The 23,049-nt window shown below is 45.8% G+C and overlaps 1 protein-coding gene across 2 annotated transcripts in view; it reads right to left on the bottom strand.

The window, feature by feature from the left end:
• apc2 (APC regulator of WNT signaling pathway 2) overlaps window positions 1-23,049 on the bottom strand; it is a 135,124-nt gene that overhangs the window by 25,452 nt on the left and 86,623 nt on the right. For both annotated transcript variants that reach the window (XM_086004537.1, XM_086004538.1), the window contains 2 exons: window positions 11,640-11,720; window positions 6,591-6,969 (listed from right to left, as the gene is read on the bottom strand). In XM_086004537.1, coding sequence (XP_085860663.1) covers window positions 6,591-6,969; window positions 11,640-11,720 — 460 coding nt within the window. The remainder of the gene's footprint in view (window positions 1-6,590; window positions 6,970-11,639; window positions 11,721-23,049) is intronic.

Raw genomic sequence — 23,049 nt, 5'->3', positions numbered from 1 at the left:
ACAGATGCCTTTAAGGTGGAAGCTAAGTACAGGAAACTTTGGTTTATCCGGGGGTTATATGTCCGGAATACTCGATCTAACGGCAAAAATCAGGAGCCGTTTTCTATAAGTTTTTTTAGTTCTCGTTGCATGAGGCTGATCGGGCCGAATCGCGGCCGCCGTCAGGGACCAGCTGACTGGTCCCAATGCAGATCCTGTAGCGATGGCCCTTCCCTTTAAGGAAAGGAAGGAGCTCATGGGACACACCCCACCTGCGTCCTTTAGCGTGCTCCAGGAAGGAAGTGGAGTGCTCTGGAGCGCTAAACCCAATTTCGTGAAAGCTGGGAATCATTAGCGCCAAAGTTTCCCAGCTTTCAAAGGTTACCGCCCCCCAAACGGGACGATAATGAATTTCTCCCCCTTTTTTTCCCCAGTCAGGCACTGCAAGGTCTGTAGCTATAGCAACAGCTTCAGCTAGAGACGCTTGCAGCTGCAGCTGACTGTTTTGAAGCTGTGCAGGGTTTGTTGATTCACACGGAGCTTTTCAGTTCCGTATGTTTCAACATTAACGCTGGTATGTCCGGCACTTTTGATGGTACGGCACCAGCTCGGTCCCGTCAGTGCCGGATATTAGAAAGTTTCCTGTAAGTATATGAGGGGGAAAGGAATAGAAGGGTATGCTGATAGGGATGGATGAAGTAGGGTGGGAGGAGGCTTGTGTGGAGCATAAACACCGGCATGGACCTGTTGGGCCGAATGGCCTGTTTCTGTGCTGAAAATTCTATGTCACTTGGAATTTTCTTGTCAGTATAGCTTAATGCTACATTGAGCAGTTCCTTTAGCTACTAGGCCATTGGGGGCATGCTTATCACTTTTACAAAGTATTCCTTAGGAAATGCTTAGGCCCAGTGTTTTTGGTTTACTCAGAGAATTGTGTAAGTTATTTATTTTTATTTGTTCCTGGGATGTGGGCGACACTGGCATGGTTGCATTTACTGTCCATCCTTAGTTGCATTAAGAAGGTGGTGGTAGGCTTCCTTCTTGCATGGTGATTGTGTTTTACAACTGAGTGGCTTCCTAGGCCACATCAGAGGCCATTAAGAGTCAACCACACAGGGCTGAATTTTCCGTGGTGGTAGCGGGCGTGATCGGTGGCGGGTTGGGCGGAAAAGTTGCTTTTTTTGACAGCGGGTCAGGAACCCGCTGTCAACTCACTCCCACATGCCTTTCCCACAGGCGCATCTGTCATCGTGGAGCCGACCCGACCTGCAGCGGCGGGCGACCCAATTGAAATCATTATGGGGCACTTTACAGGCACTTAAGAGCCTTTTCCCCCTCCCCCCCCACTATTTTTAAAATTTCCCTGCATGGCCATGGGGTTCACGCAGCTCGGGAACCACGCCTGTCAACCTGAGGCATGAGTTCCGTGGCCATTGCTCCAGCTGATTACTTGACAGCACAGAAAACAAACCAAAATAAAAACATGTTGCTTACATCAGCTAACAGATTGATCGAGATTCTGTTCTACTTGAAAAGCTGCTGGTAAATGTTAATTTTTCACTGGCCATTCTTGGCAGTTGCCTTCCAACTCAACAGTAATTGCTGTGAATTGATCTGCACTATAAAAAATGACATATACCATTTGAATAAATGTTTGTGCTGTTTCTGGTCAGGTTTTTCTCACATTATACTGTGATTGTCCAGTTACTCATTAAATCAAGTAATCAACCATAACAATTTCATTCTCATTACTCATTCCACTGGTTCAATTTGCTTTAAGTCCCTGACTATGACTAATTTAATTTTTCATTCTGAGACTTTAGGGTGAATTTCTGCAGAGGTTCTCTCACTTGTCCATTGTTAACTTCAACGGAAGAGCAGCAGAATTCCCAGAAACAAATTGTAAGCACCACTTACACTGTTTGTCAGGGATTCCGCAGCTCTTCCGCTGAACTTGCATAAGATTGTAAATCCACCCCTTTACAATTACATTTAAAATCTGCATAATTTTTTGTATTACCTATACACACACATCTTTTATTTGTACCAGTTACTGATACAAAAGTCTATAGATTCGTGAGTAAAGCACCAATAACTTCCCAATTAATATGCTTTTTAAATTATGTTCTTGATCGTATTTATAGATGGAGTCATATTACTTAATGATAATTTTATTTAAATCTTTCTTTTTCACTCATATATAACTTTTATTATATTATTATATCCACTAAAGATTCAACACCAACTATATTAGATTAAACTTAACATTTAATGTGGCCAGGGTCCTTTCAAGGATAACGACTTTAATCCTGGGATGGCAGGAATGACGTATGAGGAGAGATTGGGTCGATTGGGCTTATAATCGCTGGAGTTTAGAAAAATGAGAGGGGATCTCACTGAAACTTATAAAATTCTGACAGGACTAGACAGACTAGATGCAGGAAGGATGTTCCTGATGGCGGGGGAGTCCAGAACCAGGGGTCACAGTCTAAAGATAAAGGGTAAGCCATTTAGGACAGAGATGAGGAGGCATTTCTTCACCCAGAGAGTGGTGAACCTGTGGAATTCTCTACCACAGAAGGCAGTTGAGGCCAATTCATTAAATATATTCAAGAAGGAGTTAGATATATTTCTTAAGGCTAAAGGGATCAAGCGATATGGGGAGAAAGCAGGGACAGGGTACTGAATTTGGATGATCAGCCATGATCTCATTAAATGGCGGAGCAGGCTCAAGGGGCTGAATGGCCTACTCCTGCTCCTATCTTCTATGTTTCTATGAGTGACGTCACCAGACCTGCTCCATCTAATTGGGCCGGGTAACGCGCTGGGCGGGCTTAATAGGCCCCATTAAGGCAAGTTCATTTTGTACAGAGGGATGGAGCCAGCAGCGGGGTCGGTACCTGCCACGGACACCGGCGCAGCCAAGGTAAGGAAAATTCCGGCCATAGTGTGGGACTGAAGGCACATGTAGTATGGATTGGATAGAAGTGGCAGGTTCCCTTCTCCGCAGGACTTCAGTGTTGGATTTTTACGACGATCGTCAGCTCTCAGTCATTTTTTTCCTAGTTCCAGCCCACAAAGAAACCAGATTTATTGAATTCAGTTTCACAAGTGGCCATGGTGAAATTTAACTCACAAACTCGTGGTTGCTAGTCCAGTACCATAATCAATACACTACTGTACTTTAAATTAATTATTGTTTGCCTCTATAGATATAACTTTGTGGCATGTGGAATCATAAATTTACAGATTTGTTTATGATCCTTTTCTTATATTGAGAAACCTAACTGAAGGGTAAATACAGGACACCACAATGGTTCCAAACAGGGGCTAAATGGGCTGTTGAAGCCAAATCAATCACAGCATTTAAAAAGGAATTAGATGAACACTTGAAGAAGAAAAATATTAAAGGGTACGAGAAAAGAATCAAGGAATGGGGCTGGATTTAATTGCTCTACATAAGAACATAAGAAATAAGAGCAGGAGTAGGCCATACGGCCCCTCGAGCCTGCTCCGCCATTTAATAAGATCATGGCTGATCTTCGACCTCAACTCCACTTTCCCACCTGATCTCCATATCCCTTGATTCCCCTAGAGTCCAAAAATTTATCTATCTCAGCCTTGAATATACTCATCGACTGAGCATGCAGAGCCTTCTAGGGTAGAGTATTCCAAAGATTTGCAACCCTCTGAGTGAAGAAATTTCTCCTCATCTCAGTCCTAAATGGCCAACCCCTTATCCTGAGTCTATGCCCCTTAGTTCCAGACTCTCCAGCCAGGGGAAACAACCTCTCGGCATCTACCCTGTCAATCCCCCTTCAGAATCTTATATGTTTCAATGAAATCACCTCTTTTCTTCTAAGCTCCAGAGAGTATAGGCTCATTCTACTCAATCTCTCCTTCTATGACAACCCTTTCACCCCAGGAAATCAATCTAGTGAACCTTCGTTGGACCCCCTCTAAGGCAAGTATATCCTTCCTTAGTTACGGAGACCAAAACTGTGCACAGTACTCTGATACAGAGCTAACAGCAATGCAGGTACTATGGCTGAATAGCCTCCTTCTGTTCCAACATTTCTGCGATTCTAAAAAAGGTGAGATAAGTCAAGTAGTAACGGTAAAGTGGTGACAAGCTGAGTTTTAAAAGCCGGTAAAAAGGAGGATTTGAGATCTGAATAGCTGCAAAATACTAACATTTGCGCTCAAGGCATTAAACCAATTAATAAAACTCAGTGCATCTAGACTGACCAGCTCCAGACACTAGCAAAGGTGCCAATTTCCATTTAGATCTTTTCCTCTCAGTTGAAAATGGCAGCAATATAAAAATCATAATGTGGCCATATGCATGCAATGGGATTCACTTTAACACAGAACTTTCAACCAGGTTTCAGGTCCATTCCCTCTGTGGGACATAAAAGGTTCGTTATACATCCAAGTATAATAGCCTTTAAGTGCATGAGTTGCCCACTGGTGGTTTAGCCATTATGGTGAAACATGGAACAATAAGCTCAACCTTCCTCCCAACAGCATCTTTGCAACATCATCCAGAGCGCATGCACTTAGCTCCAGCTCATTAACACTGCTGCTTAAAGCTCCTTCCTTAAGCCCAATCTGGATTTATAGGCTTGCAAAGATAGTAAGGGTTTTTTTTTCTCTCCACTTCATACGTGAGCCCAAACAGTAACTTGTCAGCAGCTTATTTCACTGTGGAGGAGCTGGAACTTAACCTGTCCTCACCCGAAAATTAACACACATAAAATTTGCAGCAGAAAATCGCTGGCTAGCAATCAGGGGGGCTCGTTTTCCCCGAACTAGCCCAGGGGCTGGGATTCTAGCATCCCAACCCAGACAGGCTAAGTCAACACAGAAAGAAAGGTCTTTCCTGGTCTGTGGGGCTCGGCACCACAGCTTCTTCAAGTGTTCATTGAATTCCTTTCTTAAATGTCGTGATTGATTTGGCTTCAACGACCCATTTAGCTCCCTGTTTTTTTTTAAGCTTGGTGGTGCCCGGCATTTACCCTTAGAAACATAGAAACATAGAAGATAGGAGCAGCAGTAGGCCATTCGGCCCCTCGAGCCTGCTCCGCCATTTAATGCGATCATGGCTGATCATCCAAATTCAGTACCCTGTCCCTGCCTTCTCCCCATATCCCTTGATCCCTTTAGCCTTAAGAAATATATCTAACTCCTTGTTGAATATATTTAATAAGTTGGCCTCAACTGCCTTGTGTGGTAGAGAATTCCACAGGTTCACCACTCTCTGGGTGAAGAAATTCCTCCTCATCTCTGTCCTAAATGGCTTACCCCTTATCCTTAGACTGTGACTCCTGGTTCTGGACTCCCCCGCCATTGGGAACATCCTTCCTGCATCTAGTCTGTCTAGTCCTGTTAGGCTTCTCAATGGAAGAAAAGGATCATTAAAAAAAAATGCTGGAAATTTACAGGGGTGTTTGTATTTGTTCTTGGCACGTGGGTGACGCTGGCAAGACCACATTTATTGACCACTCCTAGTTGCCCCGACAACTGCTCAGCCACCTAGTGCGGGACTGGCGTTGCATCTAGGCCAGGCTCCGGCTCCCATTTGGACATTAGTGAAATGGCTGTTTTTTTTTTACAAAAATCTATTAGCGTCCCTGTCAGTTTTCTGGAGCTAGACCACAGATTACCAGATCTATTGAATTTAGTTTGAACACATAAACTGAGGGTTTCTAGTCTAGCACCAAAACTTTAGAATAAGTCTCGCGCGGGCCTTGGAAAAATAGAACTGGACCAGTTCTTGGCTGGGGCAGGGATCGCATCTTATAAAAGGTAAGAGATTTGCCAGTTAACATAAGCATGGTTAATGTGATCCCCTGAAGGGGGTTGGAGAGGAATTTTCCTATTTTTTCTTTTTCCCTTTTTGGCGCTGGGTTTCGTTTCTATTTTTTTTTGGCCTCGCTCAGGAGTTTAAATGGTCATTACATTGCACCACTGCCGAACATGACTTTCCCTTTTTCAAAGGGGAGCTGCACACCCACTTAAATTGTGATAAAGTGCTTGGCGCTGACATACACTGGAAGCTCAAAATCTGTCAAATAAGAGATTGGCGTTAATAGGCTGTGCAGTGAAGCGATACTCGAAGCAAGGCTTTGCATTCAAAAGTCCTAGTAGTTAAAACAGGAACATGGATAAATCGAGCGAGCGCAATGGAAGTTAAGATCGTAGGAAGAGAAGTCGGCCATTCAGCCCCTCGAGTCTGCTCCGCCATTCATTAAAGACCATGGCCGACCTGTATCTCAACTCCATTTACCTGCCTTAACTCCGTATCCCTTAATATCATTACCTAAGAAAAATCTATCAATCTCAGTTTTGACATTTTCAATTGACCCCCCAGCCTCAACTGCTTTTTGGGGGAGAGAGTTCCAGATTTCGACTACCCTTTGTGTGAAGAAGGGCTTCCTGCCATCACCCCTGACCGGCCTAGCTCTAATTTTAAGGTTGTGCCCTCTTGTTCTGGACTCCCCCCCACCAGAGGAAATAGTTTCCCTCTATCTACCCTATCAAATCCTTTAAGTTAGTGGCCCCACGATATCTATTTGAACAGATAGAAGAATAACAGGTTATTTACTTACAGTTGTTCGATTCTGGACCATCGCCTTGTCTGTTGGTGTCCAGCCATTCCCAGCACGTCTCGCAGTACAAGCGCACCTGTTCCAGCACATGCAGGACACGCATTTCTCTTTTGGCCTGCCCTTCGTCGGGCTGGGAGTAAATAATGTTGTGGAGCGCGGCGCTGGCCCGGGCTCGGGCCTCCTTGCTGCCGCTGGAATTCCTGGTGGGCCCCGAGTCCCTCTCGCTGTCGTGCAGGAGCTGAATGAGCAGAGGAAGGCACCCGGACTTGCGCATGGCGACGCAGCTGTCCTGGGAGCTGGACATGGCAAGCAACGTCCTCGACATGTCATCCTTGTCACGGGTGGCCAGCATGGAAAGCAGCCAGAAAACCATCTCGACCTGCGGATTGAAATGCAGAAAGGCTTCAGTTTCTTCATGTTTTTTTTTTTACTTCTTCTTCCCATCCAGCAACAATTTTACAGGACATCCTCATCATAGAATCGTAGAAAGTTACAGCACGGAAGGAGGCCATTTCGGCCCACCGTGTCCGCGCCGGCCAACAAAGAGCTAGCCAGCCTAATCCCACTTCCCAGCTCTTGGTCCATAGCCCTGCAGGTTAGAGCATCCCAAGTGCACATCCAAGTACTTTTTAAATGTGGTTAGGGTTCCTGCCTCTACCACCCTTTCAGGCAGTGAGTTCCAGACCCCCACAACCCTCTGAAGAAATTTCCCCTCAAATCCCCTCTAAACCTTCCACCAAATACTTTAAATCTGTGCCCCCGGTTTTTGACCCCTCTGCTAAGGGAAATAGGTCCTTTCTATCTACTTTATCTATGCCCCTCATAATTTTATACACCTCAATAAGGTCTCCCCTCAGCCTCCTCTGTTCCAAGGGAAACAGACCCAGCCTATCCTTGTTTTCAAATCCCTCCATGGCCTCACCCCTCCCTATCTCTGTAACCTCCTCCAGATCTATAAGCCTCCGAGATCTCTGCACTCTCCCAACTCTGGCCTCTTGCGCATCCCTGATTTTCATCGCTCCACCATTGGCGGCCGTGCCTTCAGCTGCCTAGACCTTAAGCTCTGGAATTCCCTCCCTAAACCTCTCCGCCTCTCTACCAATGCTCCCCCTTAATTTTTTGAGGGGTGCGCGGCCCCTTTAAGGGGCTGCACGGCCCACTCAGATTCGCGTGCAAAACTCAACATCGTCGCTGGGTCAAAATCCTGGAACTCCCTCCCTAACAGCACTGGGAGTACCTTCGCCACACGGACTGCAGCAGTTCAAGGCGGCGGCTCACCACCACCTTCTCAAGGTCAATTAGGGATGGGCAATAAATGCTGGCCTTGCCAGCGACACCCACATCCCATAAAGGAATTTTTTAAAAACCGCTGTGGCTGCAATAGTTTCAAATTGTGCATTTTGCTGTGGATGTGAAAGTTGGGATGTGAATTTAAAAAATAATCCTAGAAACACGTCTTGGGCGGGGGCCCCAAAGCGGGCGGTGTCGGATTGGCCGCCCGTTATACGCAGCGCCTGAGATTCAGTTCCGTGGCAGTCAATGCAACTGATATATACGGAGCAGCGTGTAACGGGCGGCCAATCCGACACCGCCCGTTCTGCCCCACCGCCCGAGACGAAATTCTAGCCCATGGCATTTGAGGACGAATCTCCTGAATGTGTGTTTCCGGTGGGGAGCCTCACCCACCGGGAGCACATATCGGGAAACCGCGAGTGCGTACCCCACAACTTCGCATCTATTTAAACAAAGGGACATTAAAGTCAAGAGGGACGCACCCGTGATTTCCCCATAGGCAGCACTGGCGCTAGGCCACAGATTACCAGACTTATTGAATTCAGTTTGCGCCCATAAGCTGAGCGTTGCTGGTCCAGCACCATAAGTTTGGAATAAGTCACCGGCTCGTGTAGCGTGTGCTGACTCTCTGCAGGCCTTGGGGGAAAACAAAAACTGGACCAGTTCTTGGCTGGGGCCGAGATCGCATCTTGTAAAAGGTAAGCGATTTACCAGTTAACGTAAGTGACGTAAGAAAACTACTAGGCACTCGGTCTAAGTATTAAACAAGGCTTTAATCAACTGTTTTTCAACATGGAGATCTAGTTGTGTCCTTCACTAGTTCCTGTTAAAGAATGTCCTGAGCAAGCTGGGCCCGTGCCCGAGTATTTATACTCTCCCTGGACAGCGCCACGAGCAGGCCGCTCAGTATTATTTCATAAGTCATTTCCACATGAATGACAAGATTCATGTCAATAAGTATGGTCAATGTGACCTCCTGCACTGGTTGCCATTAGCCTGAGGGGGGTCGGGGAGAAACGCTAAAAACAGAAAATATGATTACACAACAAAGGGCCTTATAATCAAATAAAATGAAGTCGTTTTGTCTCTTCTAGCTGACCAGATGTTTAAATATTGATACGTTAAAAGAGTACCGATTTCCAAGGCAAATAAAATGTTTAGGTGTATAACGAAATCTGTAACAATGCTGAGTCCAATCAGATTAAAATGACACTCTATAAAATATCATTAAGAGCCTTCCGCCTCGTGGAGAAGGAGAGGAAGAGATCCTATTGGGGAGAGAAAGAGACAGAGACAGAGACCTGGCTGAGAAAGGAAAGAGAAATATTGACATGGTTGAGAGGAGAGGGGGTCCTCATTTGGATTATTTTGTCAATTTTTGGCCACCAGTCTAATAGAAAGACATGGAGAAAGGCAACAAAAACGGCACAGGGTGTTGAATCAAGACGCCATGAAGAACACTGAAGGGAGTATCTGTTCTCATTAGAGAAAGTGAGGATGGAATTTTTGGACGGGCAGGGCTAAGGGATTAATGACCTCAGAGATAAGATGGAGTCTCCGGGCCAACTGTTTTCTAGCTGATGGTAAGGCCTTTATCTCATTATTTTAATGTGTGAAAGCAATATTCAGAGTTTTAACGCTTCAAAGATCAACACTGCTAGCACAATGGGAGAGAGGCGAAATAGCTAGGCCCGAGTCAAAATATGGACAGGGATCACTTGGAAAAACAATTAGATACAGCCCTGTGATTATTTGACATTGGTAGTCACTCCAGTGTCACAACACACTTACAGGATTTGCAAAATGTTACTGGTTTGGTAGGCCCATTTACTTTAGCAAATGGCACACCAGATATAGGATTTATAGGTACTTATGCATTAGTCCAGGAATGTGTGTATGACTACAGGCTACATATATGTGTATATAAATGTACACTAGGGTTGTATTGTGTACACACATGTATACTAGTGTACTATGTATTTGAGTGCATACAAGCATAATACATATTTATGCATATAGGAATGTCTGTACAAAGGCACATTAGTGTGTGTAGGTGTACACAAATGTTTTAGTGTTGAAGGAAAATCTATTTTAAACATCCCTGACAGCAAGAAGAACTTTAGTACAAAAGAGAACTTTTAATTATGGCTATACCACTTTAAAATGCAAGTTGAGAACAGGAATATGAAGGGACATTTTTAACAACTTCTCCGCGAGGCGGAAGGAGCTTAATGATATTTTATAGAGTGCCATTTTATTCTGATTGGACTCAGCACTGTCACAGATTTTGTTATACACCTAAATCCGACATTACTCAGACAAAAGAAGCAGTTGTAGCCAAGGACAAATCTGGGGTTGCTATGGAACCAGTGGAACCGACCTAGACCTGTCCTTAGCTAAGGCCCTCATTAATCTGCAACACATGATGAAGTAACCCCAGTAAACTGTGAACCAAACACAAACAACAAGGGGAAAAGCCATGCTTGAATGAGCCAGTCACTGAGGTGCAGAGGAGAAGAATCTGAACACAAAAAATATAAGAACTGACGCAATATCTAGTTTCTTCACTGCAGTCGGCCAGGATTAACGTATCCTGGTCTAATGAAGAGGAGTCATCTAAAGATATCAGCAGACTTCAAGTGATCGTCAGTTTGGCCAGTGGGCACTTGAAGACTCCAGGACAGGTAAAGTTGGGTTCTTATTTAATCCGTGTGTTAGTGGTTAAATAAAAGATAACTGGGAGATAGTGTGTCTGTCTGTTTCTGTTAAAGTGGATTCAGGTCTATGAACTCTACTCTAACACCTAGAGGGAAAAATTCGGTTGCATTGCGCCTCCCGTTAGCGCCCTAAGAGGGTGCTACGGGGCGCAAAGCAACTAGCGCCCGGGCACGGCGCCGCCAACGTCTCCCGCGAAATTCCATGGGAGGTTAGCGGCGGCGGTAACTGGTAGCACCCAGCGATGCTGCGCCGCCGGCAATGACGTCCTCATCGTGCACAGCGCCCCGCTCGCACCCCGGCCGCTATCTTCAGGAGCGCCCCCTGTCTTACCGCCGGACGCTATATCCGACGGGGTCAGGGGGGCCTACCTGTAGCCGGGGAGGCGCTATTTAAAGGCGAGGTGCAGGGCGGCCATTTTTGTTGCTGGCCACCTGCCAGCACCTGCCTGCGCTTCCGTCCCCGGCCTCCTGAACGGCACCTCCCCCGCAGAGTGCCGGCTGCACTCCAAGAGCCCGGCACTTCTCTTGAGTGCCGGGCTCTTTTGCCGGCATTCCGATCCTTGGGGGCCCAGCTGGGCCCCTGGTCGCGCTGCGCAAGGCCCCTCCCCTTTAAGAAGGCGAGGAAGGCCTGCAATACTGCGGCACGTAGCGCCGCGATATTCCCTCGCAGCGCCCCAAGAGGGAGACAGGGTGCTTCCAGTAGCATCCCGCTTCCCTCTTGGGGCACTACCACTCAATTTCCGTCGTGGGGGCGCTAATTTTTCCGGGGCGCTAAAAGTAGCGCCCCCACTCAATTTTTAGCCCCTAATGTGGGAGGTATAAAAGTCATAAATAATTCCTACTGTGTATGAATTTGTACACAAGAGTATTAGTGTATGTATGTGTATTCAAGAGTATTATGGGTTTACTGTATGCATATAGGGATACATAACAATGGGTGTATTGGTGGATGTATGTATATAGGGTGCTTTGTGTGTGGTTGGAAGTCTATTTGCTCTACGTCTTATTCTTCTTTTCTTAAGTTATCACAAACACTTACCTTACTGCCCAAGTTGTTCAGTCCTTGAGGTAAATTATTCATTGTACTCTCTGCGTCTTGATCATTTGATTTTCCACGTCCCTGCACGTAGAACAAATGATTGTGTTTTTAAGAATAAATGTGACAGAAACATTTGTTATTTCGATGCACAAAGTGTAATTGATTTAATTCGACTCGCTGACTCTTTGATGAATCCTGTGCTCATCAAAGGGGGACGTATCCAGATGACCAAGTTTAGGCTTTCTCCCAACATTTTCATTTGTGCTCATGACAGACAGCTAGTTTCCTTAAACAAATAAATATCCTACGGAAACCTGAATCTTTATATATATGCTGTGAGCAGGATAGAGTGCCATGAGAATACCAGTTACCCCTTAATTACAGTCCAATGCACCAGAGATTACATAGAATGCCCACCATGTTCTCCTGTCCTGTCCACAAGGTGGTAAATACCATTTTGTCATTAATGCATCAATAGATTTATTCAGTGAGACAATAACACACTATTAAAACAATAAAAATGGAATTGAAAGCAGAATATCTTTTAATTGGTGAGAGATTGGGAAATATTGGTATTCAGAGGAACCTGGGTGTCCTTGTACATGAATCACTGAGAGTTAACATGCAGGTACAGAAAGCAAATTGTATGTTGGCCTTTATTACAAGAGGATTTGAGTATAAGAGTAAAGAAGTCTTACTGCAATTATATAGGGCCCTGGTGAGACCACACCTAGAGTATTGTGTACAGTTTTGGTCTCCTTAGTTAAGGAAGGGTATACTTGCCTTAGAGGGAATGCAAACAAGGTTCACCAGACTGATTCCTGGGATGGGGGGATTGTCCTATGAGGAGAGATTGAGGAGACTCGGCCTATATCCCCTAGAATTTACAAGAATGACAGGTGATCTCATCGAAACATATAAAATTCTTACAGGGCTTGACAGGGTAGATGCAGGGAGGATGTTTCCCCTGGCTGGGGAGTCTAGAACCAGGGGTCACAGTCTCAGAATAAGGGGTTGGCCATTTAGGACTGAGATGAGGAGAAATGTCTTCACTCAGAGGGTGGTGAATCTTTTAAATTCTCTGCCCCAGAGGGCTGTGGAGGCTGAGTCATTGAATATATTCAAGACAAAGATCGATAGATTTCAGATATTAAGAGAATCAAGGGATATGGGGATAGTGCGGGAAGGTGGAGTTGAGGCGGAAGATCAGCCATGATCTCATTGAATGGCGGAGCAGGCTCATAGGGCTGAATGGCCTACTCCTGCTCCTATTTCTTATGTTCTTTTTGAATTAGTCCATAAGGAGTTAAAATATTTTTTTTAGACAATATTTCTTACGTTGTTCCAGAAAGTGAATGTGCAGGTGCAGCAAGCCATTAGGAAGGCAAATGGTATGCTGGCCTTCATTACAAGAGGATTTGAGTACAGGAGTAAAGAAGTCTTACTTCAATTATATAGGGCCTTGGTGAGACCACACCTGGAGTACTGTGTACAATTTTGGTCTCCTTACCTAAGGAAGGATATACTTGCCATAGAGGGAGTGCAGCGAAGGTTCACGAGATTGATTCCTGGGATGGCTGGACTGGCGTATGAGAAGAGATTGAGTAAACTAGGCCTGTATTCTCTTGAATTCAAAAGAATGAGAGGGGATCTCATTGAAGCATACAAAATTATTACAGGGCTTGATAGGATGGATGCTGGGAGAATGTTTCCCTTAGCTGGGGAGTCTAGAACCAGGGGCCACAGCCTCAGGATAAAGGGTAGGCCATTCAGGACTGAGATGAAAAGAAATTTCTTCACACAGAGGGTGGTGAATCTTTGGGATTCTCTACCCGAGAGGGCTGTGGAGGCTCAGTCATTGGGTATATTCAAAACAGGTCGATAGATTTCTGACTAGTAAGGGCATCAAGGGATATGGCGATAGGGCCGGTGAATGGAGTTGAGGCAGAAGATCAGCCATGATCTCATTGAATGACGGAACAGGCTTGAAGGGCCAAATGGCCGACTCCTGCTCTTATTTCTTATGTTCTTACAACGTCATACATGAGCGACACAATGTCGACCTCATAGAATTCACCATCACAAACAAACTGAACTGAAGATTGAAAGAAGTCCTCAGCATACATCCCAGACCAAAAGCCTTTGAATAAAGACCTGTCTTGTCAGCCACGTTCAAAGACACAACGGTAGGAGACATTGACAATCAAGATAACAAGCAGACGTTAACGATTGGGAGATGTATCGGGCGGATTTCCACTGGAGTTCTCCTGATCATCCGGCTTAACTTCGGCATAAGAGCTGCGGAAAAAAACAGCGTCTGTTTTTCCGGAGCTTCTGTGGCTCTCCTGCCGAAGTTACTGGCGAGCAGGAGAACCTCCACCCCGCACAGAAACTCACTCGCTGCCTGACTTCTTCTCGCCCACACACTTTGAGGGTTCAGCCACTGAAGATAAAGGGGCACTTGCGGCATTGGCGGAAGACAAGCCGCTCTACACCCCACCTGATTGCATAAATTGTGAAGCGTTGGCTATCGGATCCATCCAGGATGCTGGCTCAAGCCTGCAGTTTACCGATCTCAGCAGGGCATTTTAGAGAGAAGTGTCAAGTGGAGGCAAGGTGTTTTTTTTACAAGGGTAAGAATATTGAGTCATTTCAGGCCTCTCTTACACATCTATGGGCAATCAGTTATAAAGGAACAGTGCAGGAGCCACGGGGCAGGTCATCCTGCCTGGCTATAGGTGGACAAAATGTTTAGTCTGCTGATTGAGTTCTTCGATTCAGTCTAGAGCACCAGAGGGTTGTATGAACTAATGTTTGTCTTAACCCATGGACAATAAACCCTGCTACAACCCTACAGTGCCTCTTGAATTGCTGTGCTTAACAACACTCACATAGACCTACTTTTCCCATCTATGCTTTTAAAACATGTCCTCGCGTCAGATATATCCTTTCCATGGACCAATTTAATGATGGGAAAACTGCTACTTAGGCTCCAGGGTATATCTCTGACAGTTTGATGAAATACAGCCCATTCCTGGGGTACTTGAGCTTAATCTTCTGAGACATTCACTCCCAGCAGCGATACCAGTCACAGACAGCCCCTCGCCTTGAAAAGGATCAACATAAAACCTGGAGCAGGCAATCCAGGCAATAGAATTCAACGGACAGATAGAGGTGAAGAGGAATAGCGCATGTGACTGTTTCACTTGCTCATCATTCATTTCCACATAAAAGTTAATTGTTATTTGGTGGCTCACTGTAATACTTTGAAAGACAAAAGTAAACAGGTAGTTATTGGGGCTGTGGAAAGTGCCACTTAAACCATCAGCATTTATATGCGCCCAATTTAGATCAATTCTGTATTGTCAAATTTTCTCCTACGGTGATGGTCACAGAATCACAGAAACCCCACAGTGCAGATAGAGGCCATTTCGGCCCATCGAGCCTGCACCGACACATATCCCACTCTATCCCCGTAACCCCACGTATTTAATCCCCCCTAACACTAAGGGTCAATTTTTCATAGCCAATCAACCTAACCCGCACATTTTTGGACTGTGGGAGGAAACCGGAGCACCCGGAGGAAACCCACGCAAACACGGGGAGAATGTGCAAACTCCACACAGACAGTCACCCGAGGCCAGATTCGAACCCGGGTCCCTGGCGCTGTGAGGCAACAGTGCTAACCACTATGCACGATGCATAAAATCGTTATTATTCACTGCAATTTATGATTTCCAAGGCATCAATATCTAATTCGAAACATAGGAATGTGCAAGACCAGAGAAACCATTACAGGCTGTGATGGAAGTTCCAAAGTTTGATAAATATTGTGCACTATGCTGCCCCTCAGTTACTTTTTCCACCGACTATCTATCCAGGTCCCTCCTAAATCTGCCAACATTAGATTCGCTATCTTAGTCAATTTTCAATAATTTGGAGTCAGATTCGCTGCCATATTAGAGCTGCCTATTAATTCCTGGGTATTAAGATCTCAACAAACCCACTTAGCTAAACATTACTAAAACAATACTCTCAGCAATTCCAGCCTCATATGGATGGAAAATCTAGCTCCTATTGTTTTGCTGAAGTTCAGGTGAAGAGAGTGTTGAAGACCAAGATTTGAAGAAGAGATCTTTGGTAAATACTCTATTGGGTACCTTAGCGCCTCCTGTTAGTGCCTCCGGGGGGCGCTAACAGGGTGCAAACGACTTTTCGCCCGGGCGCGGCGCCGCCAACGACGCCCGCTAAATTCAGCAGGAGTTTAGAGGTGGCAGTAACCGGTAGCGCTCCGCCCCGCTGCACAGGTGATGACAGTCATCACCGTGCGCAGCGCCCCGTTTTCGCCCTGCCTGCAAAATTGGCCCGCGTCCCCCGCCGGGCGATGACAGCGACCGATTCAGGGGGCGGGAACGGAGCGACAGGAGGCTCGCGGGGCGTTAGCTAAAGGGGAGGTGACGGACGGGAGGAAAAAAATCGTCCGACTTACTTGTCGCGGCCCGTTGGGTCTTCGAGCGCGGGGTCCGTGACCGCGATCTGGCAGCCTGGCACACCTCTTGAGTGCCGGGCTGCTGGCACGGCACCCCCACTCCCTGCTGGTCCAGGTAGAGCCCCGCAGAGTTGTGGGGCTTGGGTCCTCCCCTTTAATGAGCCCTTCCATGCGGCAGCGCTACGTGGCCCAGTGCGTAGCGCTGCAGAACGCACCACCTGATATTCGGGGTTAGCGCTCTAAGAAGGAAGTGGAGCACTTGAATTAACGCCCCACCTCCCTCTTGGGGTGCTAAAACTGAATTTCGGGGTCGCCGCCGCTAGTTAGCGCCCAGGCGATGTTAGCGCCCCGAAATGGTCGATAACAAATTTTTCCCCCTCTTACTAAATTTACCTACTACATTCCTTCTCTCTATTGAACAGTATATTAAATATTATGTAATCTCAGACAAATTCTGCCTTTATTTCAAATGGATTGTAACTGAGTTATATTGTAAAAAGGGATGTGTCTATATGGATATATGGGTTTTACATCTCATTCTCCTTCCACCATCCCATTCCTTCAACATGTCTGATAGTTCAAAACTGAATTCTTCTAATGTTCAACTTTCCTTTGGATCATGAATATCCAAGAATAAATAATTAAGGAATAGATTTATTAACATTTAAAACAACTTCACCTACTTTCGGATGAGACGTTAAACCGAGGCCCCGTCTGCTCTCCCAGGTGGATGTAAAAGATCCCACGGCACTATTTCGAAGAAGAGCAGGGGGAGTTCTCCCCGGTGTCCTGGGGCCAATATTTATCCCTCAATCAACATCACAAAAACAGATTATCTGGTCATTATCACATTGCTGTTTGTGGGAGCTTGCTGTGCGCAAATTGGCTGCCGTGTTTCCTATAATACAATAGTGACTACACTTCAAAAAGTACTTAATTGGCTGTAAAGTACTTTGGAACGTCCAGTGCTCGTGAAAGGCGCTATAGAAATGCAAGTCTTTCTTTCTTCTCTGTTGCTACAGCAGCAATTGAGCAGTTCCTGCTGTCTCATGAATTCCAATAGGGAAATCAAATGGGGAATCCAAGAAATCCAATCGGGAATTCAGAAGGCACTTCTTTACCCAGAGAGCGGGGAGAATGTGGAACTCGCTACCACAGGGAGTGGTTGAGGCGAATAGTATAGATGCATTTAAGGGGAGGCTAGACAAGCATTTGAGGGAGAAGGGAATAGAGGATTATGCTGATAGATTTAGATGAGGAAAGACGGGAGGAGGCTCGAGTGAAGCATAAACGCCGGCATGGACTGGTTGGGCCGAATGGCCTGTTTCTGTGCCGTATATTCGATGTAATCCTATGATATCTTGCAGACTGCCTGACTTGTGTGCTCCAGATCTAGCCAGTTGCTTAAATCGTGATATTGGCACCTCACTTACTGGTGTTAAGAGAACATCTCTAAATTCTCAAACTCTAATGTAGCATTAGAGACCACAGCATAAAAACGACCTCTATTGGAGGCACCTGAGTAAATGGAGAATCAACCCTTGTTCTGACAGCAATGACTTCGATCGCAAAGCCTTGACTCTTACTGCTTTCTTCTTAAGAGAGCCTTTTTTTGTGTACCCAACCACCAAAATGGGCCTCATTTTACAACAGGCGCCCTCAGCTCTTACATTTAAATTAAATCTCTAATTCGGAATATTATTCAGACTAAATCACCATCACCGGTGGAAATGAATGCAAATCTAGGCCAAAGCTGTGAGAAGATGCAACCAGGCATGAACTACGGTTCTATTTAATTCCAGGCTTTGTTTTTCAATCAATAAAATAAAACGTTAAATGAATATGGCTTTTTTAGATGCCGAGGGCTAGTCTGAAATCAACAAGGAACAGAGACACATCACAACACCAAAAGTAAAGTGTATCGCCTTCCAATAATACAACACGGGCAAAATTTTATTCAGTGTGCATCAAAGCAAAAATTGAATTCACATTGCATTATCCGACGAAAATGCAACACAAAAAAATGCACTGATTCTACCACAGCTGCTTCACCCGTAGAATCCCATTAATTTTATGTGCCAGAACAATGAGACGCAGAACCTTCGAGGGATGTTTACATCTTTACTTATATTTATATTTTTTTAAATCAATCAACCCCAATGGACCCATTATATTCAAAGGACTATATTGTTTTAATTTTTTTTAGAAACATTTTTCTTAATAAATATTGTCCCTTGGGTTTGCATCTCAGTGCGAAAACGGCCTCAGGTTTCTTTAAAGTCTGCGATGTGAGGTCATTTCTTTCTTGTCACCCCCCCCAGCGCAGGGCAGAAATGGATACAAATTGCCTAATTACTACTTATCCAGTGGCACGGAACAGTCCAGTGTTAATTATGGGGGGTTTAATTGCTGTTACCTTGTTAATGTGAGTCTTTTTGTGATCATCAGTGAGGTGGCTGTCACTTTCTGTCACACTGGCAGACAGTGTACATTGGAAATGTCCCTAATAGTATGAATTACAAGGTGGTGTGAGATACATGTTTCACATTCCTTTACAAAAGGTCTTCAGTAATAAACAGTTACGCTCTTTCTTGCCATATTTCCTTAAGCTTAAATGAGGCATTACACGAGAGAACATGACTAACATGTTGACATACTGATAAGTACGAGGTAATACATTTTGGTAGGAAGAATAAGGAGGCTACATGCTCCTTGGAAAACAAGTGTCTAAATGGTATAGAGGAACAGAGGGATCTGGGGGTAGATACACAGATCCCTAAAAGTAGCGACGCAGGTTAATAAACTTGTATAGAACCTTGGTTAGACCACACTTGGAGTTACTGTGAACAGTTCTGGTCTCCATATTATAAAAAGGATATAGAGGCACTGGAGAAGGTGCAAAAAAGATTTACTAGAATGATACCAGAACTGAGAGGCTATGCCTATCTGGAATGGTTGAACAGGTTGGGGCACTATTCCCTAGAAAAGAGAAGATTGAGGGGTGACCTGATAGAGGTCTTCAAGATTATGAAAGAGTTTGATGGATGTAGAGAAGATGTTTCCACTTGTGGGTGAGACCAGAACTAGGGGCTATAAATATAAAATAGTCACTAATAAATCCAATCAGGAATTCAGGAGAAACATCTTTACCCAGAGAGTGGTGAGAATGTGGAACTCGCTACCACAGGGAGTAGTAGAGGTGACTAGCATAGTTGCATTTAAGGGGAAGCTAGATAAGTACATGGGGGAGAAAGGAATTGAAGGATATGTTGATGGGGTGAGATGAAGAGGGATGGGAGGAGGCTCATGTGGAGCATAAACACTGGCATGTTCCTGTTGGGCCAAATTCCTTTCTCCCTCATGTGTTTATCGAGCTTCCCCTTAAATGTATCTGTGTTATTTGCCTCAACCACTCCCTGTGGTAGCGAGTTCTACATTCTAACCACTCTATGGGTAAAGACGTGTCTGGTGAGCTAAGCCTTTAGGACCAACTGGGTCCTAGACTTCTTCTGACCCAGAAGGTAGTCGGCATCAGTCTGAAGTATTTACTCTGCAGCGCCGGTTTCGAGAAAGCGCCACTTGTACAATGGACCCCAGCCCACATTTCAATCCAGCATCATTCTCCAAAAAGGGGCCGCTGAATTTGCCTGCAGTTTATAAAACCCGCAGAAGGGCAGGTCTCTGATAGCACTGGGAAGTTCACACATTTCTGACTTCAGACGGCAGGGAGGGAACTGCGTGTTTGCATTCGACCGCAGTTTTTAAACCATCAAAGCACCTGTGGTCACTTTTTGAGGGAACCTGTCATTGCCAGCCAGGGGCTGGAGCTTCGTCCTGCGAACAAAGTCAACATCAGTGAGGGCTAGAATGGTCCTTAAAGACATCAAAGCGGGTCTGTGTACATAGCTCTCAGCCAGAAGGTTTTCTTTCCTTTTGACTTTAGATTTCTACATGTTTGTAATCACCATATCAAAATACAATGGGCTGGATTTTGTCAATGGGGAGCTTTTGGAGGCGGGACTCCCACTTGTTGGGTTTTAGTCCCGCCTCCATCGACTTGTGGCCAACCCACGCTATTTTCCCTTGTTAAGCCCGCCCAGCGGGTTTAGCAGGCCAATTAAGGGAAAGCCAGTTACAGGTGACGTCAGCGAGTGCCGTTTGATCTGTCAAGAGCTTTTGACAGATGAAATGTCAGCGTTTGACGGCTCTGTGAAGCTGTCAAACACTGACAATCTGTCTTCTAAGTTGTGTCTTTACTCAAGACTCAATTAGAAAGCCTTCCTGACCAGAAAGCAGAAGGCTGCAGCTTTTGACAGTTCAGCGGCCATTCTGCTTTCTGTGCCGGTGAGCTGGGGGACTCCCGAGACCTGAAGGGAGGAAGCCTGCAGGAAGAAGTAAAGGTAAGTAAAACTTATTAAAACACTTTACACACACCTCACACACTTACCTCTGCACACATGCACCCATTACTCACCTGGACACCGGACATCTCGGCCCCTCCGACCCCCGCAGGCCAACGGCCCACCTCGCTGACCCTGGCGAGGTTCGGAGCCGTCGGGAAGCCCACACTTCAGGGCTCAAAATAGGGATTAGCCAAAAAACTGCCTGTTAACTACCTGTTAACAGGCAGTTAATTGGCATTAATCCCTTTCCCGCCTCGAGGAGGCGGGACCCGGTGCGGGTCGGCTACCTGCCTCCTGGGAAGATGGCATGGAGGGGGGTTGGGCACCCGCCCCCAAATTCTGCCATTTTCCCGGCAGTCCCGCCTCCAAACCCGCCTCCCCAGGGCTGGCAAAATCCAGCCCGATGTTTTCAGAAAGCTTTATTCCAGCTGTACTTAACTCCACAATCAACCTGGACATTTTGCCTTGCAAAAAATACATATTGTCACAAGTTACACTTTGGGGTCCACTTCTGGACCTTTAAAAAACTGAGAGGCAAATAAGATAGCACCTGAAGGCCCGAACAATTCATACGTTTACTGCTTGACGCACAGAGTAAGCTCTGCAAACTTAGTTTGAAATCAGACTCAATCTACTTAGATGTATTTGGATAAATCCAAATCTTGGCCCAATTCAAGTGATCGGGATTTGTCCCTTTAAGAAAGGTCTCCGTGTTTCCAGGCAGCTGATGTTGGTTGGGGTAACATACACAGGTGGTAAAGTTACTTATATTTTTAAAAAGCCTTTAATCCATTTGCTTTCCACATTTTTTAATTAATTCTTGGGACGTGGGCGTGGCTGACAAGGCCAGTATTTATTGTCCATCCCTAATTTAATACCACTGACTTTGCTAGGCCACTTCAGAGCCAACCATGTTGGTGTGGGACTGGATATAGGCCAGACCGAACAAAGGCAGCAGATTTCCTCTGTTAAAGGACAATATTGAATTGGATTGGGGGTTTTAACAACAATCCATCAGCTTCATGGTTCACTTTTACTGCCATGGATGGGAAGTGAACTCACATATCTCTGGTTTTCTAGTCCAGTAACATAAACACTACACCACCATACACCTATCCATTGGCAGGATAGACGCACCAACGTCAGTGTTCTCGCTCAGGCCAACATCCCCAGGATCGAAGCTTTGACCACACTCGATCAGCTCCGATGGACGGGTCACATTGTCTGCATGCCCGATATGAGACTCCCAAAACAAGCGCTCTACTCAGAGCTCTGACACGGCGAGAGCCCCAGGTGGGCAGTGGAAACGCTTCAAGGACACCTTCAAAACCTCCTTGAAAAAGTGCAACATCCCCACCGACACTTGGGAATCCCTGGCCCAAGACCGCACAAAGTGGAGGAGAAGTATCCGGGAAGACGCCGAACACCTCAAGTCTCTTCGCCGGGAGCAAGCGGAAGCCAAGCGCAAGCAGAGCAAGGAGCGCACGTCAACCCAAGCACCCCACCCACCCGCCCCTTCAACCACCGTCTGCCCCACCTGTGACAGAGACTGTAGGTCCCGCATTGGACTCATCAGTCACCTGCGAACTCATTTTTAATGTGGAAGCAAGTCATCCTCGGTTCCGAGGGACTGCCTAAGAGAGAGAGAGATATGTTGGCTGCTGTACACCCAAGTTAACCACTTTGCTTGAATCTTGGGAACTGTTTATCTGCTGACCTTGTGCAATATTAATATTATGTTTTGTGGGAGGGGGGAACCTTGAACTTGAAGTTGAATTTTAATTTGATTTTGAACCATTCTAATTTTAATGCAAGTTGAATTAACCAAATATTCATACTTGGAACAAGTTAGGAAATGATAGCGAACGTATGACTGTTTCTCTTGTTCCTTCAATGGGCTGATGAGTAAAAGGCACCATCCAGTGTAGCAACAAGTTATAGAGGCCAGAAGGACCCAGGACTCATTCCCACATGAGCCCCTTCACGAGAGGACTGGAGAAAATTGGAAAGGAAAATAGCGTTTCTCTCGACATTGCTGCAATGAGATTTTGCCTGTCCGTAGCCATATTAGAAAGGCTGCCAGTTTAGAAGGGCTGGACCTTACATCCCAGAAACGGGTGGGTTGGGGTCACGTCAGAGATTAAACTGCAAAAAAAAATCTGAAACAGGAACCCAACCCGCCTCGAACCCGCCTATTTCTGGTTTTAATGGAGGCAGGACGACCAATCCGCTCGTGGGAGGCGGATTGGTCATTTAAATATTATAGTGAGGCTGCCTGCCTTCATTTTAACAGTCGTTCTATTTTTAACTCAGGTCAGTCGGGTTTCCCAGACCTCGGGAAACTCGGCAGGTGAATGGAAGCGAGAAGGGCTGAATCCATGAGGTAAGTGCCATTACAGCACTGCTTGTGGGCCAGGAGGAGCGGAAGTGTTTCCTCCAGGCCAATAAGTTATCCAGTAAACCCCCCACCGCCCCCATCCCCCCCCCCCCAGCGATCTGTCTGCTCCCACCGCCGATC

Source organism: Somniosus microcephalus, chromosome 13 (genome assembly GCF_052327205.1).
Source record: "Somniosus microcephalus isolate GS21.2 chromosome 13, FLI_Smic_1.0, whole genome shotgun sequence".
In the NCBI taxonomy this organism is placed as follows: Eukaryota; Metazoa; Chordata; class Chondrichthyes; order Squaliformes; family Somniosidae; genus Somniosus; species Somniosus microcephalus.
The sequence above is the reverse complement of the archived record's forward strand: the minus strand, read 5'-3'. Positions and strand labels throughout refer to the sequence as shown.